Consider the following 16760-nt stretch of genomic DNA (forward strand, 5'->3'; position numbering starts at 1 on the left):
TAACCATCTTCAATATCACCGTAGTGCGTAAGCTTTTCTTCCAGTTCATGGTCATTTTCAGTTGAAGTAAGTGTGAGTGTGTTTACATTTAAGCTAGAACTATGCTGGAATTTAAGCTGAAACAGTGTTGGTATTTGCATTTAGCTGAAACTATGGTCTTTTGCATTTATTTACCTCGTTTTTTTCTGGTCTGCGGTCATCTTCAAGTAAGTGTGAGTGTGTGCTTTTACACTTAAGCTTTTCTTCAGGTCCGCGATCATTTTCAGTTGTGTGAGTGTGTTTACATATAAACTAGAACTGTGCTAGAAATGAATGACTTTTGCATAGCTGAAACTGTGCTGAATTCAAATAAGAGTATGTACATTTAAGCTGGCCGTTTAGTTGAATTCAGTGTGTCCTGGCAGACAGTGGAAATATCTTTTGCATAACTGAAATTGTGCTGAAAAGGAATGTCTTTTGCAATTAAGCTGAAACTGTGCTGGTTTTTGCATTTAGCTGAAATTGTGGTCTTTTGCATTTATTTACTGTGTGCTTTTAAATTTAAGCTGGCCGTTCAGTTGAATTCAGTGTGTGCTGGAAACGAATGTCTTTTGCATTTAAGCTGGAAACTGTGCAGGTCTTTGCATTTAGCTGAAACTATGGTATTTTGCATGTATTTAGTGTGTGCTTTTATTACATTTAAGCTGGCCATTCAGTTGAATTCAGTGTGTGCTGAACAGAGTAACTTTAGCTCATTTTTTTCTGGTCCGCAGTCATCTTCAAGTAAATGTGAGTGTGTGCTTTTATATTTAAACTTTTCTTCTGGTCCATGGTCATCTTCAGTTGAATTCAAGTAAGTGTGTATGTGTACTTTTATATTTAAGTTTTTCTTCTGGTCCGAGGTCATTTTCAGTTGAAGTAAGTGTGAGTGTGTTTACATTTAAGCTAGGACTGTGCTGGGATTTAAGCTGAAACTGTGCTCGTCTTTGCATTTAGCTGAAACTATGGTCTTTTACATTTATTTAGTAACTTTAGCTCGTTTTTTCCGGTCAGCGGTCATCTTCAAGTAGTGTTGGCAATATCGAAGATGGTTAACCCACCCTTCCGTTCACTCAGGAATGGGCATGGCCTACTTGATTGACAAGGTGGCGGGCAGAGTTTCAATATGTAAATGCATGATGAGTGACACGGAATGCATTGTCATGTAATATTCAGGGCTTCAAAAAACAGTTCTTTAAAGTGCAGTCCACAGCAGCTTGCATTGTTATGTAGTATTCAGGGATTCAAAAAACAGTTCTTTAAAGAGCAAGACATCAGCAATGCCTTTTACTGTAAAAGAAGCAGCGGGTTTTAAATTATTCTGTAATGTTTTGGCAGGTTCCTTTGCCAGACACAGACCCTTACAAAATATTCATGCACACAACAAACACCATCCTTGTCGAAATTATTACTTTTACACCTTTTTATCGGGGGGGCAAGTCCCCCCACACACCCCTCTGAACAAGTGCTGTGCAACGGTGCTGATACTGCAAACAATTTAAGCTGTTAATAACAGTATCGTTTAAAGAAACAGTTTTGTGGTGTGAACTCTGCCCGATTGACTGACTGAAATGTGATGTTCAACAGGCATTTTAGTTTTATGTCCCTAGTAAAATATTTCTTTTTTGGTAGTGAATGTCTACAATGTCTACAATAAAAGACTGGGTTGCTTTCAGCACAGATGCTGAATATTAATTACATTGCAATGTGTCAGGCGGGGTTTGGGTGGGGTTTGCTATTGCGCGTCTGGTGGGTTAACCATCTTCAATATCACCGTAGTGCGTAAGCTTTTCTTCCGGTTCATGGTCATTTTCAGTTGAAGTAAGTGTGAGTGTGTTTACATTTAAGCTAGAACTATGCTGGAATTTAAGCTGAAACAGTGTTGGTATTTGCATTTAGCTGAAACTATGGTCTTTTGCATTTATTTACCTCGTTTTTTTCTGGTCTGCGGTCATCTTCAAGTAAGTGAGAGTGTGTGCTTTTACACTTAAGCTTTTCTTCAGGTCCGCGATCATTTTCAGTTGTGTGAGTGTGTTTATATATAAACTAGAACTGTACTAGAAATGAATGACTTTTGCATAGCTGAAACTGTGCTGAATTCAAATAAGAGTATGTACATTTAAGCTGGCCATTTAGTTGAATTCAGTGTGTCCTGGCAGACAGTGGAAATGTCTTTTGCATAACTGAAATTGTGCTGAAAAGGAATGTCTTTTGTAATTAAGCTCTAACTGTGCTGGTTTTTGCATTTAGCTGAAATTGTGGTCTTTTGCATTTATTTACTGTGTGCTTTTAAATTTAAGCTGGCCGTTCAGTTGAATTCAGTGTGTGCTGGAAACAAATGTCTTTTGCATTTAAGCTGGAAACTGTGCAGGCCTTTGCATTTAGCTGAAACTATGGTATTTTGCATGTATTTAGTGTGTGCTTTTATTACATTTAAGCTGGCCATTCAGTTGAATTCAGTGTGTGCTGGAAACAAATGTCTTTTGCATTTATTTAGTGTGTGCTTTTACATTTAAGCTGGCTGTTCTGATGGAGCTGGAAACAAACGTGTTTTGCATAGCTGAAACTGCTGGAAATCAATGTCTTTTGCATTTAAGCTGAAACTGTGCTGGTCTTTGCATTTAGCTTTTTCACAGGTGGAACACCCGTCTTTAAAAAATAATAGTAAAACCATAATGAAAATAAGTAGTTGTTACCCTAAACCAGTATGGTGTCTTGATTACCCAGTCTTTGCTGAAGTATGTAAATTATTGTCAATACCTAAACTGACACCATTTTGTGGGTGTGTTACTGTGTTCATAAGGAAAGGAGAGACATAGCAGTAACTGTTTTTGAGGGGTGTGTAATAGCAAAATACACAGGAGTTGACGCAGGTTCTTGGATGCACAGATAAGCATGGAATCATCAACATTTTGTATAAGAGTGACTAGAAATGTGTGGTACAGATGTCATTGATAAAGATATTAAAGAAGAGTGCACCAAAAATACAGCTTTGAGGGACATTAGTGGAAACCTGCTGGTATGGAGAGAGAGTATTCTGCCATTTTACAGACTGGAGCCAGTCAGATAAATAGCTATTGAATCACAGTAATGAAGAAGGGAATAGTCTAAGTTGATACCATTTATACAGGAGTTTAGGGTGAGAAACTGTATCAAAGGCTTTTGACAGGTCATGGAATAGGGAGGAAACAAGTTTCTTGAGTCTATGTATTTCTTTATGGTGTCTGCAAATGATATCAGGACAGTAGTTGTACTGTGCGGGGTGCAGAAGCCACATTAGGTGAATGTTAAGAGCTGTTCTTGTAGAAGATAGAGGAGAAGTTGCTTATGAATACATCTTTCAATATTTTTTTAAATAATTATGGTTTAAGTCTATTCAAACTGGTTAAATGTTATAACAGACTGATGAAAGGTCAGTCTGGTGTTTAGTATTACATTATTTTAATTAACCCAAACGTAAAGGCTGCATTTATAGTTTTGAATTGTTTATAGTCATTTATGATAAATCTGCACACTTTCTAAATGTTTATATTTTTCTTTCCTGTGTGACAAAAGGTCATCTAATTATTAAAATAGAATTGAAAGTGTACTGAAAGGGAACGATTACAGGCAGTGCCCCTTAATACACTTTGGGCAGTTTGCCATTTGAACCATATATAATTAAAATTGTCCTTTAACATGTTTATTGCATTGATTTTATTGGAGGATGTTTACACTGTCAGAATTGCTCGGTCACATATTGAGATATTACTCTTAAATTGTAATGTTGTGAGTACACAGAGATGGATGTGTTGAATGATCATAATGGGAGTTATAAGGATTCCCACACAATTCTGGCACCTATGTCTCTGATAGTCAGAAGCAGTCAGTAAATCACCACCTTTATAAACCAAATTTGTGGGTCACATTTTGGTTGCAGAGCTAAGTTTATAAGGCCCCTAGTAGTCGTTAGACTAGTACACACTTATGAACATATGAACCTAAGTGATAATATTGCAAAAGACTGGAATTTAGAGATGTCAGCAAAGATGCCACCTTTATGAAGAGGGATAATATAGGATTTTTCCATAGGGAGGGTACATAAGATTCAGCTGTTGATCTATTGATAAGAATAGAGACTAGCTATGCTTATCTGAGATACAACAACAATTTTAGCTGTGTGACATGGTTTACTGCCAAATTTCAGATGGCAGTCACACAAACTTGGGTGGTCAAAAGGCTGCTTTACAGTTCACATAGTGCTGAACCCAATATGTTCCATTCCACAACAGTGAATACTAGTGTGCATTCACTGTTGTGAGGATGATGCTCTGCTTGGAGATCATACTACAGTGAGGATCGGGAAATGTACCCTTTTCCTCACTGTATTGTGTTAGTTGATAATCACTAAAAGGCACAGTAAGTTGGGAAATGTTGACAATGTCGAATATCAATGTGTCAAAATTACCGCTTCCTTTATTTTCTGTAGACAATGTTTCTATTTTCACTGTTTTTTTTTTTCAAGTAAGTCATTACTCGACCAAGTGAGTTTCAAAATTTTGATAGTAAACTGTAGATCAGAGTGTAAAGTGTTTGTGATTGTATCTTTAAGAAGCATGCGAGACTGTACATGCACGTATATAACCTGCACACGTGCACAACCTTAGTGCCATTTTGTAGAAGCAGCTAAGGAGTAAGCATGCATGATCGTAGTTATTAATTGCATATAAGTTACTTAAGGCAATAGTCAACAGTAGTAATGTGCTTGTATGTAATAAAGCTGCTTAAATAGAACCCATGAAGATCAGTTTATTCGTGTCCCAACACGAAAGCAACATGGTGTCAGAACCGGGATGGAAGAAAGAAGAATATTCCGAGCCATGAGATGTAAAGACAACAGTGAAGGTAAAACCGAAATAAAAGTGCAAAAACATAGCCAGAAAGAAACAAAGGTAATGAGAAATAACACAAACTGTTTACTTGATGCGAAAGACAATAAAGGGGCATTACAAGGGCACAGATGCATTATCAGGCAAGCGGAAAGCACAAAAAGTTTGTTAACTAAAAGTGTTTAAGATAAAAGTATTTGATGAGACGATTAACTGTAAAGCAAAATGAGCATGTTTAAAGCAAAATGAGTGTGTCTGAGGCAAAGCTGAGCATGTTTAGAGAAAAATGAGCACAAGAAAAGTGTATTGGGTATAAAAAGAGCTTAAACGAGCGAAACAATTACAATAAGAAAATAAAGGGCAAATTAAGCAAAGTAAAGCAAGGCGACTGCATGTGTTTTGGGCAAGTGCTGTATTTGGGCATAACTACGACTTTGTATTATATCAAGGGCATAACTAAAATTATTCAAATTATCTCAGAGTGTATAAAAGTGCTTACAGTGTGTGCTTACTACTGTGCATGTGTTTCAAAGAGTTTGTTATGTGGAAAGTGCAACTGCTTCATGTCATCCAGTCAAAGTATAGTTATTTCGAAAAAGTTTCTTGTGCTGGGTGTGTTATTCACAAAGAACTGCCATTACAGAGTACTTCTTGTACTGTAAAGAGTTGTCTAGCAAGGTACCACCATTTTGTGGACATTTCATTGTGCTGTATGCAGTTATTTGCATTGTGCGGTTACTTAAGTTAGTCAATAATCAACAGTAGTAATGTGTTTGTATGTAATAAAGCTGCTTAAATAGAACCCACGAAGATTCATGTATTTGTGTCCCAACATGAAAGTGACATAAACTGTGTGATATACATTTCTGCAGAGTCCTGAAAGTAACTATGAAATAACATACACATACAACTGCTAAATTGAAAACTAGCTTGAATTGTGTCATTTGCATCTGCATTTGGTTACACAACTTCATTTACATCTCGTTGTATAATCATTTGCATACAATGTATACTGCACACCACAGGCCACTGGGTTCCTATACAATGTGGGCCTTTGAATCATTCACATCCCACATGGTAATGTAAATCAGACAAATTGCCACTCCACTGCATTCAGTTTGTTTATAAATACTGCTCACTATGTCATACACTTTAGTAAAAACAAACTGAGAGACATGACCATGATATCTAGTCAGTGAAGTAGGACTGTGTTCCTCTGATCCATATAAAGGCAGCAGACAGACCTGAGTGCTGTGATAAGAGTGAGAAGATACAAGGAATTCTGGGAGTTCAGGTGAGCATAAAGCATACCGTCACTTCTATGAAACAGGAAATATAAACTTGCTCATATATTAACTAGTACTATACAATGGTGTGGGTAATTTAGATAAAACCTGGCAATCACAAACTTTAAAAGGCTACTATACAGCTTAAACCTACCCATTGCTAACCCTGTCTCTCAACAAGAAGTAACTTAGTTCTATAAAGATGGTTAAGTGATGTTTATAGTTAGGTGCCCATCATTATTGTGTAAAAATGCTTTCAGTTTGTGTATATGCACTTGCCTTAACCAAAATAAATACTATTACGCAAAACAGGTATTGAGATATGAAAGTACTTTAAACACTACAGTACGCCATTAATAGAGCATAATGGTGGTGGTGTGACACATTAACTCCTACTGTATGATACATTACCGCCTACTGTTATGGTGTGATACAGTAACTAATACTGCTACGGTATGATACATTAACTCCTACTGTTATGGTGTGATACATTAACTCCTATTGCTATGGTTGTTGTTGTTTGTCTTTTGGCTTTTAAGGGTTAAGGGTCGTCACAGCGGAACTCCAGTCCGCTAATGATAGACAGTAGATTTTCACAAATGCCAAAGTGCCAGCTCGATGTTCAACCTTCAGTGAAGGCACACCCATTTACGCATGTCTTTATAATGCCCACCCAACCGCGGGGAGGACATGCAGACTCCACACAGAAGGCACTTCCGCACTCCAGCTGAGAATCGAATGGGAGAACCTCTTGCTGTGAGGCAACAATGCTACCGCTGCACCACCGCGGAAGTATGGTATTATATATTAACTCCTACTGCTGTGGTGAGATACATTAACTCCTATTGCTATGGTAGTGACATATTAACTCCTACTGTTATGGTGTGATACATTAACTCCTACTGCTATGGTATGATATATTAACTCCTACTGTTATGGTGTGATACATTAATTCCTACTGTGTCTGGTTTTAAAGTCTTTACCCTCATAATAAAGCATGACCAGCAGCATCCATGAGTATGTCATAACATAACCCACTATGACTATGTATTAATGCTATCTGAGTTATAACCTTGAAAATAATTGTATGACAAGCATTACATTTCTATACCTACACACACATACTATATGCATTCAATTAAACTGTTTTGTTACATCTACTATGATACTGTTGCATCACATTTAATTTGGTTTTGTGTTTTGTAAATCATAAGATATGTGTAGCTAAATGAATCTAGTACAAAGTGCTGGTGAAAGCTAGTTAAAACTGGATTATTAGTGCTATGTTTCTGTGTGTCGGTGTATAATACTATGTTACTAACAGAATGATGCCGTTCCGATGTACACAGAGGAAACTAACATCATTTATAGGATATTTTTTGTGTAATATCAATATGTAACATACATAGTAGTGTTAGTTCTTGTTCATAAGTTAAATAAATGAATAAAACTGTCAAAGTCACGAGTTCAACAATGCTACTCTGAGACAATGATGCCCTTCTTATTAGAAGTAAAATAACTAAACATTTTCTCAGCAATCATGATCAGTAAGCATGTTCTCCTTCCCTTAGTGCAACATCTACAGCATGCTTTAGGGAAGTTTAGGCTATGGAAAGCAAAGCACGTTGCTCTTTTGCTGCTGCCTGAGCTCAGTATTGATTGTATTTGGCACATTAAGAAGGAAACTCACCATTTGTCTTCAGAGCATTCACCAGCATCTCAATGCACTTGTCCCGGATAGGATCTCCTGTGTGAAAACCAGAAAATCTGAAGTCTGATGATGGTGAGAAACTGGGCGATACTGGACTTGTGGGGGATTGTGGTGATTCGGTTTTGCCTTTCCAGCTGTATGAAATTTCAGAAACGAGAGGAGGAAAAATTATAACATTTGCTGTCCCAGAAATTGTATAGTTTGCCAAAATATCATAAGATGAGAGTGTATCATTATTTTACTGAAAATAATTATTACATTTCAGCATTATTTTTTTTAGAAATTTGTTTAAGAATGTCATAATTATATTACTTTATTCCTGCAACAGTCATAGAAAACTGCACCCCTTTAGGGCTTTTACCTTGTGGCACTATGAAAACTTATGCAAAAGGCAGCTTAATTACTGAATTGTAATCTCTATATAACAGCTGGCAAAGGATAAAAAGGTATTCGTGGACTGTAACTTCCTGTTACATTTTAGTGTACAGGAACTACCAAGGTTTAATGGTTCTGTTAATGCTCAAAGCTCACATTTATTAATAAACTTTAGACTACACAGCTAGTGCCATAGATACACTTAGAAAAACTTGACATCTGCCAAAATAAGACTGAATTATTTCAGTGTCAGCATTTAATTTATTGATGCACTTAACACTAAAATAGCAAACCTGTTAAAGCTTCAAGCAGAAATCAATAAACACAGCAGATAGGTTTGAACACAGACACTCTGCACACTTACACCGGTTTGCATATAACATGCAAATAAAATAAGTGGCATAAAATGCTGGAAATCTACAGACTGGTTGTATAAAAAACTCATTCTAAATCCTATTTCTATAACAGTAAGTTAGAAAACAGCAAGGCTGAGATGCAGCTGAGCCAAATCGAACATAATGAGGAATCTAATTCAAAGGAATTTATCATTGTGCTAAGAACAATTATTGAGTTATATCACACAAATCCACTGAATTCAGTTTGTTCATAAATGCTGCTCACTATGTCAAACATTTTAGTAAAAACAAACTGAGAGACATGACCGTGATAGCTAGTCATTATCCCATAACAGTGGAGAAAGGAGAAATTCCCAAAATGTACATAATGGCTTCAAACAAATAGAAATCCTGTACTGCCTAGATGTCAGTGATATAACCTATGATCAAGAGTTGATTTCACCAGTTATATTCAGGGAGTCAGAACCTCACTGTGTGGTCATTAATCACATAAAGGGAAGCCAGGAACTATATACTCTATTAGAGTATTGCCATGTAAAGACATCGGTCACCTTAATTTGTCCAAATCCTGTATGATCAGTTCTCACCTTAAAATGTACCTCTTTTAATACTTTACACAGGGCATCTACTTACTTAAGCTAAAATGTCCTCCTCTTTTGTATGTAAAGCTGTATAAAGCAGAGATGTGTAGCAACCAGTTCAACCACTATATTGTTACTGATAATAATGCTCAATTCCACAAAATAACATCATTGCCAACTAGTATATCCAATGTATATGGATCAACCCAGCACAATATGCTGTTTACAGTACCAGAGTCTCAACATTTGTCATCCGGAGTGAGAAAATTCAGATTGGACGTGAAAAGACCCAGGTCTCACTAGTGGACTGAGTCCCTGAGATATCACACGAGGCTGGAAAGGAGTTGCAATTTGCTGGCTCACCAACCCTGGGGAAAGAAAGAATTTTTTAGCAAAGGCTACAGCTCACAGAAGACCATGGGCTACAGCCCTGTAGAAAATAATGCAGGGCAATACAATGGTACAGCAACTACAGCTTGCAAGGACTGACATCACTGCACACCAGGTATGAGGTTGGGCTGAGGGCAGAACAAGTTCAACTATCACCTCAGATAGCAATGTGACTACAACCACAGTGGAGGAATGAATGAGTCAAAAAGGTAAAGAAGGAGGTTGATGGTTTTGCTCATTAAGATCCAAAAAATTTAGAGTGTTTCCACTTCCATGAGTAATGCCTTCCAGTATCACACTTGTTCCATCCTCATAACTGTGCTGTATGGAGCTTAAGAGGCCTATTTGAGAGACCTCCTGTAATAAAATATCCTTACAATCCCGCTTGAAAAATCTACCTGCCATGTCTTGAAGCTTCAGCCTTGTAACTCTTTATTGTGATCTTAATTGCCTAGTGTGTTCCTAACTGCTTTATCTGTGAAGTTACTTCATTACCTTTGATTTTTATATTTTTTTATTGAAAATAAGCCAAAATATTAATTTATCTATGTCCTGTGGCATAAAGGGATAAAGCCCAGAATTTGTCTCAGGTGATATAAATTTGAAGAGCAGTTTAGTTGTCTGTAGGACTGGCAGAAGAGGATGGGAATGACTGGCTATTGCCAGCTCACCCATTCTGAAGGAAATTACAAACACACACAAATGCAGTGAAAGGCCTCTGTTTAGGTACTGTTAGTATCATAGAAGTGAGAAGATATCATCTATAATTTGGGACTCCAGTAAAATACGTAGATATGAGTGACATCTAGTGAGCTCAGGCTGCAGTGTGTAAGTTACCCAATAAGCCAGGGGGATTTAATATGTAGAGGCAAACTTCCACTCAGAGAACAGCTATAGTAGAGCTGCAAAGAGCTGCTATAGTCTTTCTTTTAGCCTATTCATATCAACTGAAGCAGGAGCCCCACAGTTCTGTCATTTTCTGGGAGGGTGAGGGGCAAGTGCATTGAAATGGTGCCATCTCCCTATGGGGGACTGTGATTTTGTTAAGCCCTAACTCACTGGTAGCACAGGCTTTTTGTACAAGCAGTGTGTGGGTGTGCAATTGGACACTACAAGGGGCACATCACCTCTCCATTGATGTATACCATATCAGGAATCTCACACACAGACACACACACACACATGCACTCATACATGTGCCCAGCATCACTGCTCTGTTTTGGCCTCTATTATCACACCTGCAACATAGCAATGGCACATTTCCCCAACATGCCCAACTTCCTCAGAAGAGAGGAAGCAGTCACTGTACCTTTTTTCTTCTCCAATCCCTGCTAGTTAGTTCAAAGCCTAGGACATTCAACAAATGCTGGTCACCTGAGTCATAAGTCAGGGCTTTAGACCTCGAAACCATAAAGAAACTCTTTATTTTAACTGACACGCAGCTAATAAAATAAGTATGTGTGTGTTTCTGGAAGCCATCAATTTATCATGTTAGATTCTAAAACTGAAATAGATTCAACTTTAACTTCAAATTAATTAGGGAGCTAACCTCCTGAGATCTCAAAGGAAAGTTAAATGAAGTAAGTAAATATACAGATGTTATAGTAAGATGAAGAAAATGTGCAATAAACATGATGTGTTATTTACCATGCAAGCAATATGATTAAATAAAAAAAAATGATAGTGAAAGATGAAATACAATCAGAATGAAATATTTTGCAATTGATCAATTAATATATGAAATAAACAATCCAAACACAAACTAGCAGACCAGCAAATAAACTGATGAATACAATCCTGGACATCATTCTTGATGCTCTAAAAAATTAATAAATAAAAAGTAAATCAGGTCCTAACACAGTTTAAGAACAGGAATAAATGACAGAATGGCAACACAAATTAGAAATAATCTAGGCCCAAAAGTTAAGTCCAAAACTCCAGTGTGGAGTATGACATCAAGGAAGTCCACATACAGTCCAATGAAAAAACATGCTGCTAGAAAATAATTACTACATGGTAATACAGGCACAAATTACCCCCTGCAATTATAAAGAAAGTCACTAGACCAGAAATGCAACAGCAACAGCCGCAAGCACCAATGTCTCAGTATCTGCAAAGTCAGAAAAGACTAACAAGGATCATACAATAGCAGAATCAGCTCAAAAAGTGATTATTCCATCATAAATGGACACAGCCATTTCCTGAAAACAGTTTTCTACAAGGCAACCATCTTTCCCAAAGAAGAGTACTGTCTCAAATCTCTCTCAGGCTAAACACAATCAGTATCCACTATTCCCTTCAGAAAGATCTGCATACAGCTAAGGCAACAAAGAGTATAGCAGCATTTTGAGACAATCAATTAAGTTCATTTAGAAACACCATCAAAAGTAACACATGACAAAATGAAGAATGTAATACATTTTTGTTTTTGTAATAAAGTTTTGTTAATAGCTGGTATCAATTTGTAGCTACAGTTAAGCAGTGAGATAGGCATCCAATTCACCAAGCTTTATTTAACTCCTCCTTCCATAACAGTTTCAATTATACCTATAAACAATCCAGGATCCCTCAATACCTCTCTTAAATACCTTTCATTAAAACTGACATCAATATCCTTAATTGCCTATCCTCTATCAATTTGTAGCAATAATAATGTAGTCCATCTTCTCATGGGGCAGAGCTGTCCCTAGGTTTTTTTTTTAATTTTATTTAAAAAGCTCTTGAAATTCCCATAAACTATGACCAGTTTATGTGGATTTAAATGAAAGCCTTCCGTATATTTTCCTGTCTTCTTAGACATAGCAATTAATAATAGTGGCACAGTGGTAGCATTGTCACCTCACAGCAAGAGGTTCTCCCGTTCGATTCTTGGCTGGAGTGCCTTCTGTGTGGAGTCTGCATATCCTCCTTGTGTTCATGTGGGTTTCCTTCAGGTGCTCCGGTTTCCTCCCACATTTCAAAGACATGCATCTGGAGTGTTTCTTCCCTGGCCTCTGCTGAAAATTGGTTGTGTTCCAAGTTGGACTTTCCTGGTAAACAAATGTTAAATAAATCATTAAATAAATAAAAAAATAAATACTACCTTCCTTCTTTCCAGTATTCTGGCACATTTGAAAGTCAATAACTGAATCATCATATCTTTGTCTACTTTCCCTTGAGTGATGCCTCTATTATATTCTTTCAGTTTTCCATGTATCTCCCTATCTTTAGACATAAGAATATTGCAATAGCAGCATAGGTGGTGGTGGGGAGGGTGGGCGAGAGAGCCAAGTGCACTGAGTACGAAGTATTGGTGGAGGGGTGTGATCGGTTAATACACTCTTTAATGCATACCCGCCTTTAAAAGCTGGTATTATATTTGCGAGCAAACCTGTGCACTGTAGCACTCTGTGTGTGGTCTAAACTGTAACAACTGATTACTACATTGCAACAAGTGGTTTGCTACAGTTTAAATGTAAAAAAAGATCTTTTTCTCTTTTTTTTTTTCAAAGTAAAATTCAGAAAGTTGTAGCTCTCAGTATGTGTTCTAATTGTTTGCAGCAACACGTGTTGGGTTATAAACTGTAGCAACTGCTTGGAAAAAAGGATTTATTTTTCTTGAATAAGGAAGGAGGTTTGGGGGCAGAGCACACAGACAAGACTTTATCAACTCCTGCATTTCAGGAGACCCAGGTACATGATGTTGTATTTTTTTTTTTTTTGCTTTTTTTTGCTCTTCTATTGAAGAGTTGTAACAGGTGGGAAAGGGTACCCTGTTGGTGTGCCAGTATAACTAGAAGAAGTTTTTGTTTACTTTTACTTATTTATTTTTTACTCTTCCAACGAAAGACTAGGGCAGGAAAGAGGGGATATGTATCTGTCTACTTAAGGGGGTGGGGCACTACTTAGTGGGACAGCTATGCCCCTGAATTGCAATGTCATCTGTATTCCCTAATTAACTTTACCTTTAACGTACCACCAGGTATCCAGCTTTCATAACAATGTCTTTCCAGACAATCACTGAATAGAGTAACACATGATGTTTTTTGTTTTGTTTTGTTTTGTTTTCAGTGAAGCCTCCTCCACTTTAAATTTCTTAAGTAAAAAGGCACAGTCTTAACTTATAAAGTCTTACAGTTAGAAAAGCTTATAGTAATAGGTGTCCTCTCCCTTCATAAATAAAGCTGTTAGTAAAAATAAAATCTTTTCTTGTCTAGGTAAAAGATGATGAGCACATAACATTTGAATAATGAAATGCTTTTTTTTTAAATGAGTGACGGAATGCTACTGTCACTTTAAATAATTTGAATAGTTAACTGAATTTGTATGCGTCGATTATTTAATTGATTGATGTGAATAAGTTATATGTGTCCCCTTGAAGGCTGCTGAGCCAAAGTGCTAGGCACTTTTACACTTTTTAATGAAAATTAAGTTTTATTTGGACAGCAGTTTGTTTTATATCTACCTTTTGTCTGAAGCTCATCATGTTATAGCATGTAACATATCCCTACATAAGCAAACATCCATATCATCAGTTCTTCTACCTGTTCTTTTCTTACTCACCAGCGTATGGCCTGAAATTCACAGACAACTGCTGCACACAGGTGCTTGTAGCATGTATCATGACATGGCCCAAGGCTTATCAGATACAGTGGATATAAAATGTTTACACCCCCCCCCTGTTAAAATGACAGGTTTTTGTGATATAAAAAAATGAGACCACAATAAATCATTTCAAAACTTTTCCCACCTTTAATGTGTCTATGACCTGTACAATTCAATTGAAAAACAAGCAAATCTGTTAGGAGAAAAAATATAAAAAATTTTAAAAATTACAAAGAGCTGGTTGCATAAGTGTGCACACCCTTAAACTAGCACTTTGTTGTGTGTGCACACCCTTAATCTAATACTTTGTTGAAGCACCGTTTGATTTAATTACAGCATTCAGTCTTGGGTACACACCTGCCATCAATTAAAGAGACTCTGATTAACCCCAAATAAAGTTCAGCTGTCCTAGTAAGATTTTCTTGTCATTTACTCAGTTGCCTGCCACAGCAAAAGCCATGGTTCGCAGAGAACAAAGCATCAAATGGATCTCATTGTTGAAAGGTATCAGTCAGGAGAAGGGTACAAAGAAATTTCCACAGCACTGGATATACCATGGAACACAGTGAAGACAGTCATCAAAATGTGGAGAAAATATGAGACAACAGTGATGTTGCAAAGAACTGGACATCCCTCCAAAAGTGATAAAAATACAAGACAAAAACTGGTCAGGGAGGCTGCCAAGAGACCTACAGCAACACTGAAGGAGCTCCAGGAATTTCTGGCAAGTACTGGTTGTGTACTACATGTGACAACAATCTCCCATATTCTCCATATGTCTGGACTATGGGATAGGGTTGCAAGACGGAAGCCTATTCTTACACAGAAAAACATCCTGGCCCAGCTAAAATTTGCAAAACAATACATCAAGTCTCCCAAAAGCATGTGGGAAAATGTGTTATGGTCTGATGAGAATAAGGTTGAACTTTTTTGGCCACAATTTCAAAAGGTACAGTTGGTGCAAAAACAACACTTTGCATCACCAAAAGAACACCATCCCCATGGTGAAGTGATGTTGGCAGTATCATGCTTTCAGCTTGCTTTTCTTCAGCTAGAACTGGGGCTTTAGTCAAGGAAGAGGAAATTATGAACAGTTCCAAATACCAGTCACTTTTGGCCCAAAACCTTCAGGTGTCTGCTAGAAAGCTGAAGATGAAGAGAAATTTCACCTTTCAACATGATAATGACCCCAAGCATACATCCAAATCAACAAAAGAATGGCTTCACCAGAAGAAAATTAAAGTTTTGAAATGGAGCAGTCAGAGCCCAGACCTAACTCCAATAGAAAATATGTGAGGTGACCTGAAAAGGGCTGTGCACAAGAGATGCCCCCGCAATCTGACAGATTTGGAGCACTTTTGCAAGGAAGAGTGTGCAAATATTGCCAAGTCAAGATGTGTCATGCTGATAGACTCCTACGCAAGAAGACTGAATGCTGTAATTAAATCAAAAGGAGCTTCAACAAAGTATTAGTTTAAGGGTGCATATACACAACAATGTATTAATTCAAGGGCGTGCACACTTATGCAACCAGCATATTGTACATTTTTAATTTTTTATATTTTCCCCCTAAAAGATTTGTTTGTTTTTTAATTGAATTGTACAGGTTATAGGTCACACTAAAGGTGGGACAAGTTTTGAAATTATTTATTGTGGCCTATTTCTTTTTATATCCCAAAAACTTGGCATTTTAACAGGGGTGTGTAAACTTTTTATATCCACTGTACATAGTAAGACTTGCACAACACCAATATACTGAAGAAAGGACCAGTTTAAGGGTAAGAGCAGTGCTAGCCAGGTCCAGTGGTTCAATAGCATTACAGAGTCACGTGTCAAACATGCCAGATAGGACTGCCAAGGCAAGCTAGCATGAGAGAGCTCATACATGCTCATGCTCAGACATAAGCATTGCATAGTCACCACTCATGGTTATTCAGATTGTTCAGTGAAGGTCAACACAGCAAAATGCCAACCCAATTCATCAGAGAATGGGAAGGGAAAATGGATGTAGGAAAGTAGGAAGAGGGATAATAGCAACAGTGGAGCCCACACAAAGGCAACCAAACATTAGGCATAAAGGTGTGGGGTATGACTTTTTTTTGGGGGGGGTACTCCATTCAGAATTTAGAGAGGAGGGTAGATGGGGAAATTAGCAAACAATAGTTGTGGATGGGATTGAGCTAGACAAATGGTGGACAGCTGGTAATGGGGGGGGGGGTAGTTCAATAAACAAGGTTTAAAGAAAGACAAATAATGGAGGGGAAAAAATGGGAGGGGATAAGACAGTGTCCATGGACGGATGCCAGGGCAGACCAGCCAAAAGGGTAAAACACACAGCCATTAGCCACCTGATGTCATAAGTTGGCTGCTTTCCATGTGATTCAATGGCAGTGGCCTACAAGATGTGTGACTCAGCAGAAGGCAGTCCACAGTGCTAAGGCTGATATCTATTTGCCAGCACACTGCAGTAGGCACCAGCCCCTACAAATGGTGCAAGAAAAATGGGAGACTGCCCTCTCTGAGATAATGTCAAAAGAGGAGCCTATACCCCCCAAGAATTGTCCACAAAGGCTACCAATGATTCCTCCAGG

General features: G+C 37.6%; 1 protein-coding gene across 4 annotated transcripts in view; it reads right to left on the reverse strand.

The window, feature by feature from the left end:
* The window catches only part of LOC122792228 (transcription elongation factor A protein 3-like), a 1160229-nt gene that overhangs the window by 246623 nt on the left and 896846 nt on the right, over window positions 1-16760 (reverse strand). For all 4 annotated transcript variants that reach the window (XM_044059974.1, XM_044059973.1, XM_044059975.1 and 1 more), the window contains one exon: window positions 7863-8017. In XM_044059974.1, coding sequence (XP_043915909.1) covers window positions 7863-8017 — 155 coding nt within the window. The remainder of the gene's footprint in view (window positions 1-7862; window positions 8018-16760) is intronic.

Source organism: Protopterus annectens, chromosome 1.part2 (genome assembly GCF_019279795.1).
Source record: "Protopterus annectens isolate FY-2018-M chromosome 1.part2, PAN1.0, whole genome shotgun sequence".
NCBI lineage: Eukaryota > Metazoa > Chordata > Ceratodontiformes > Protopteridae > Protopterus > Protopterus annectens.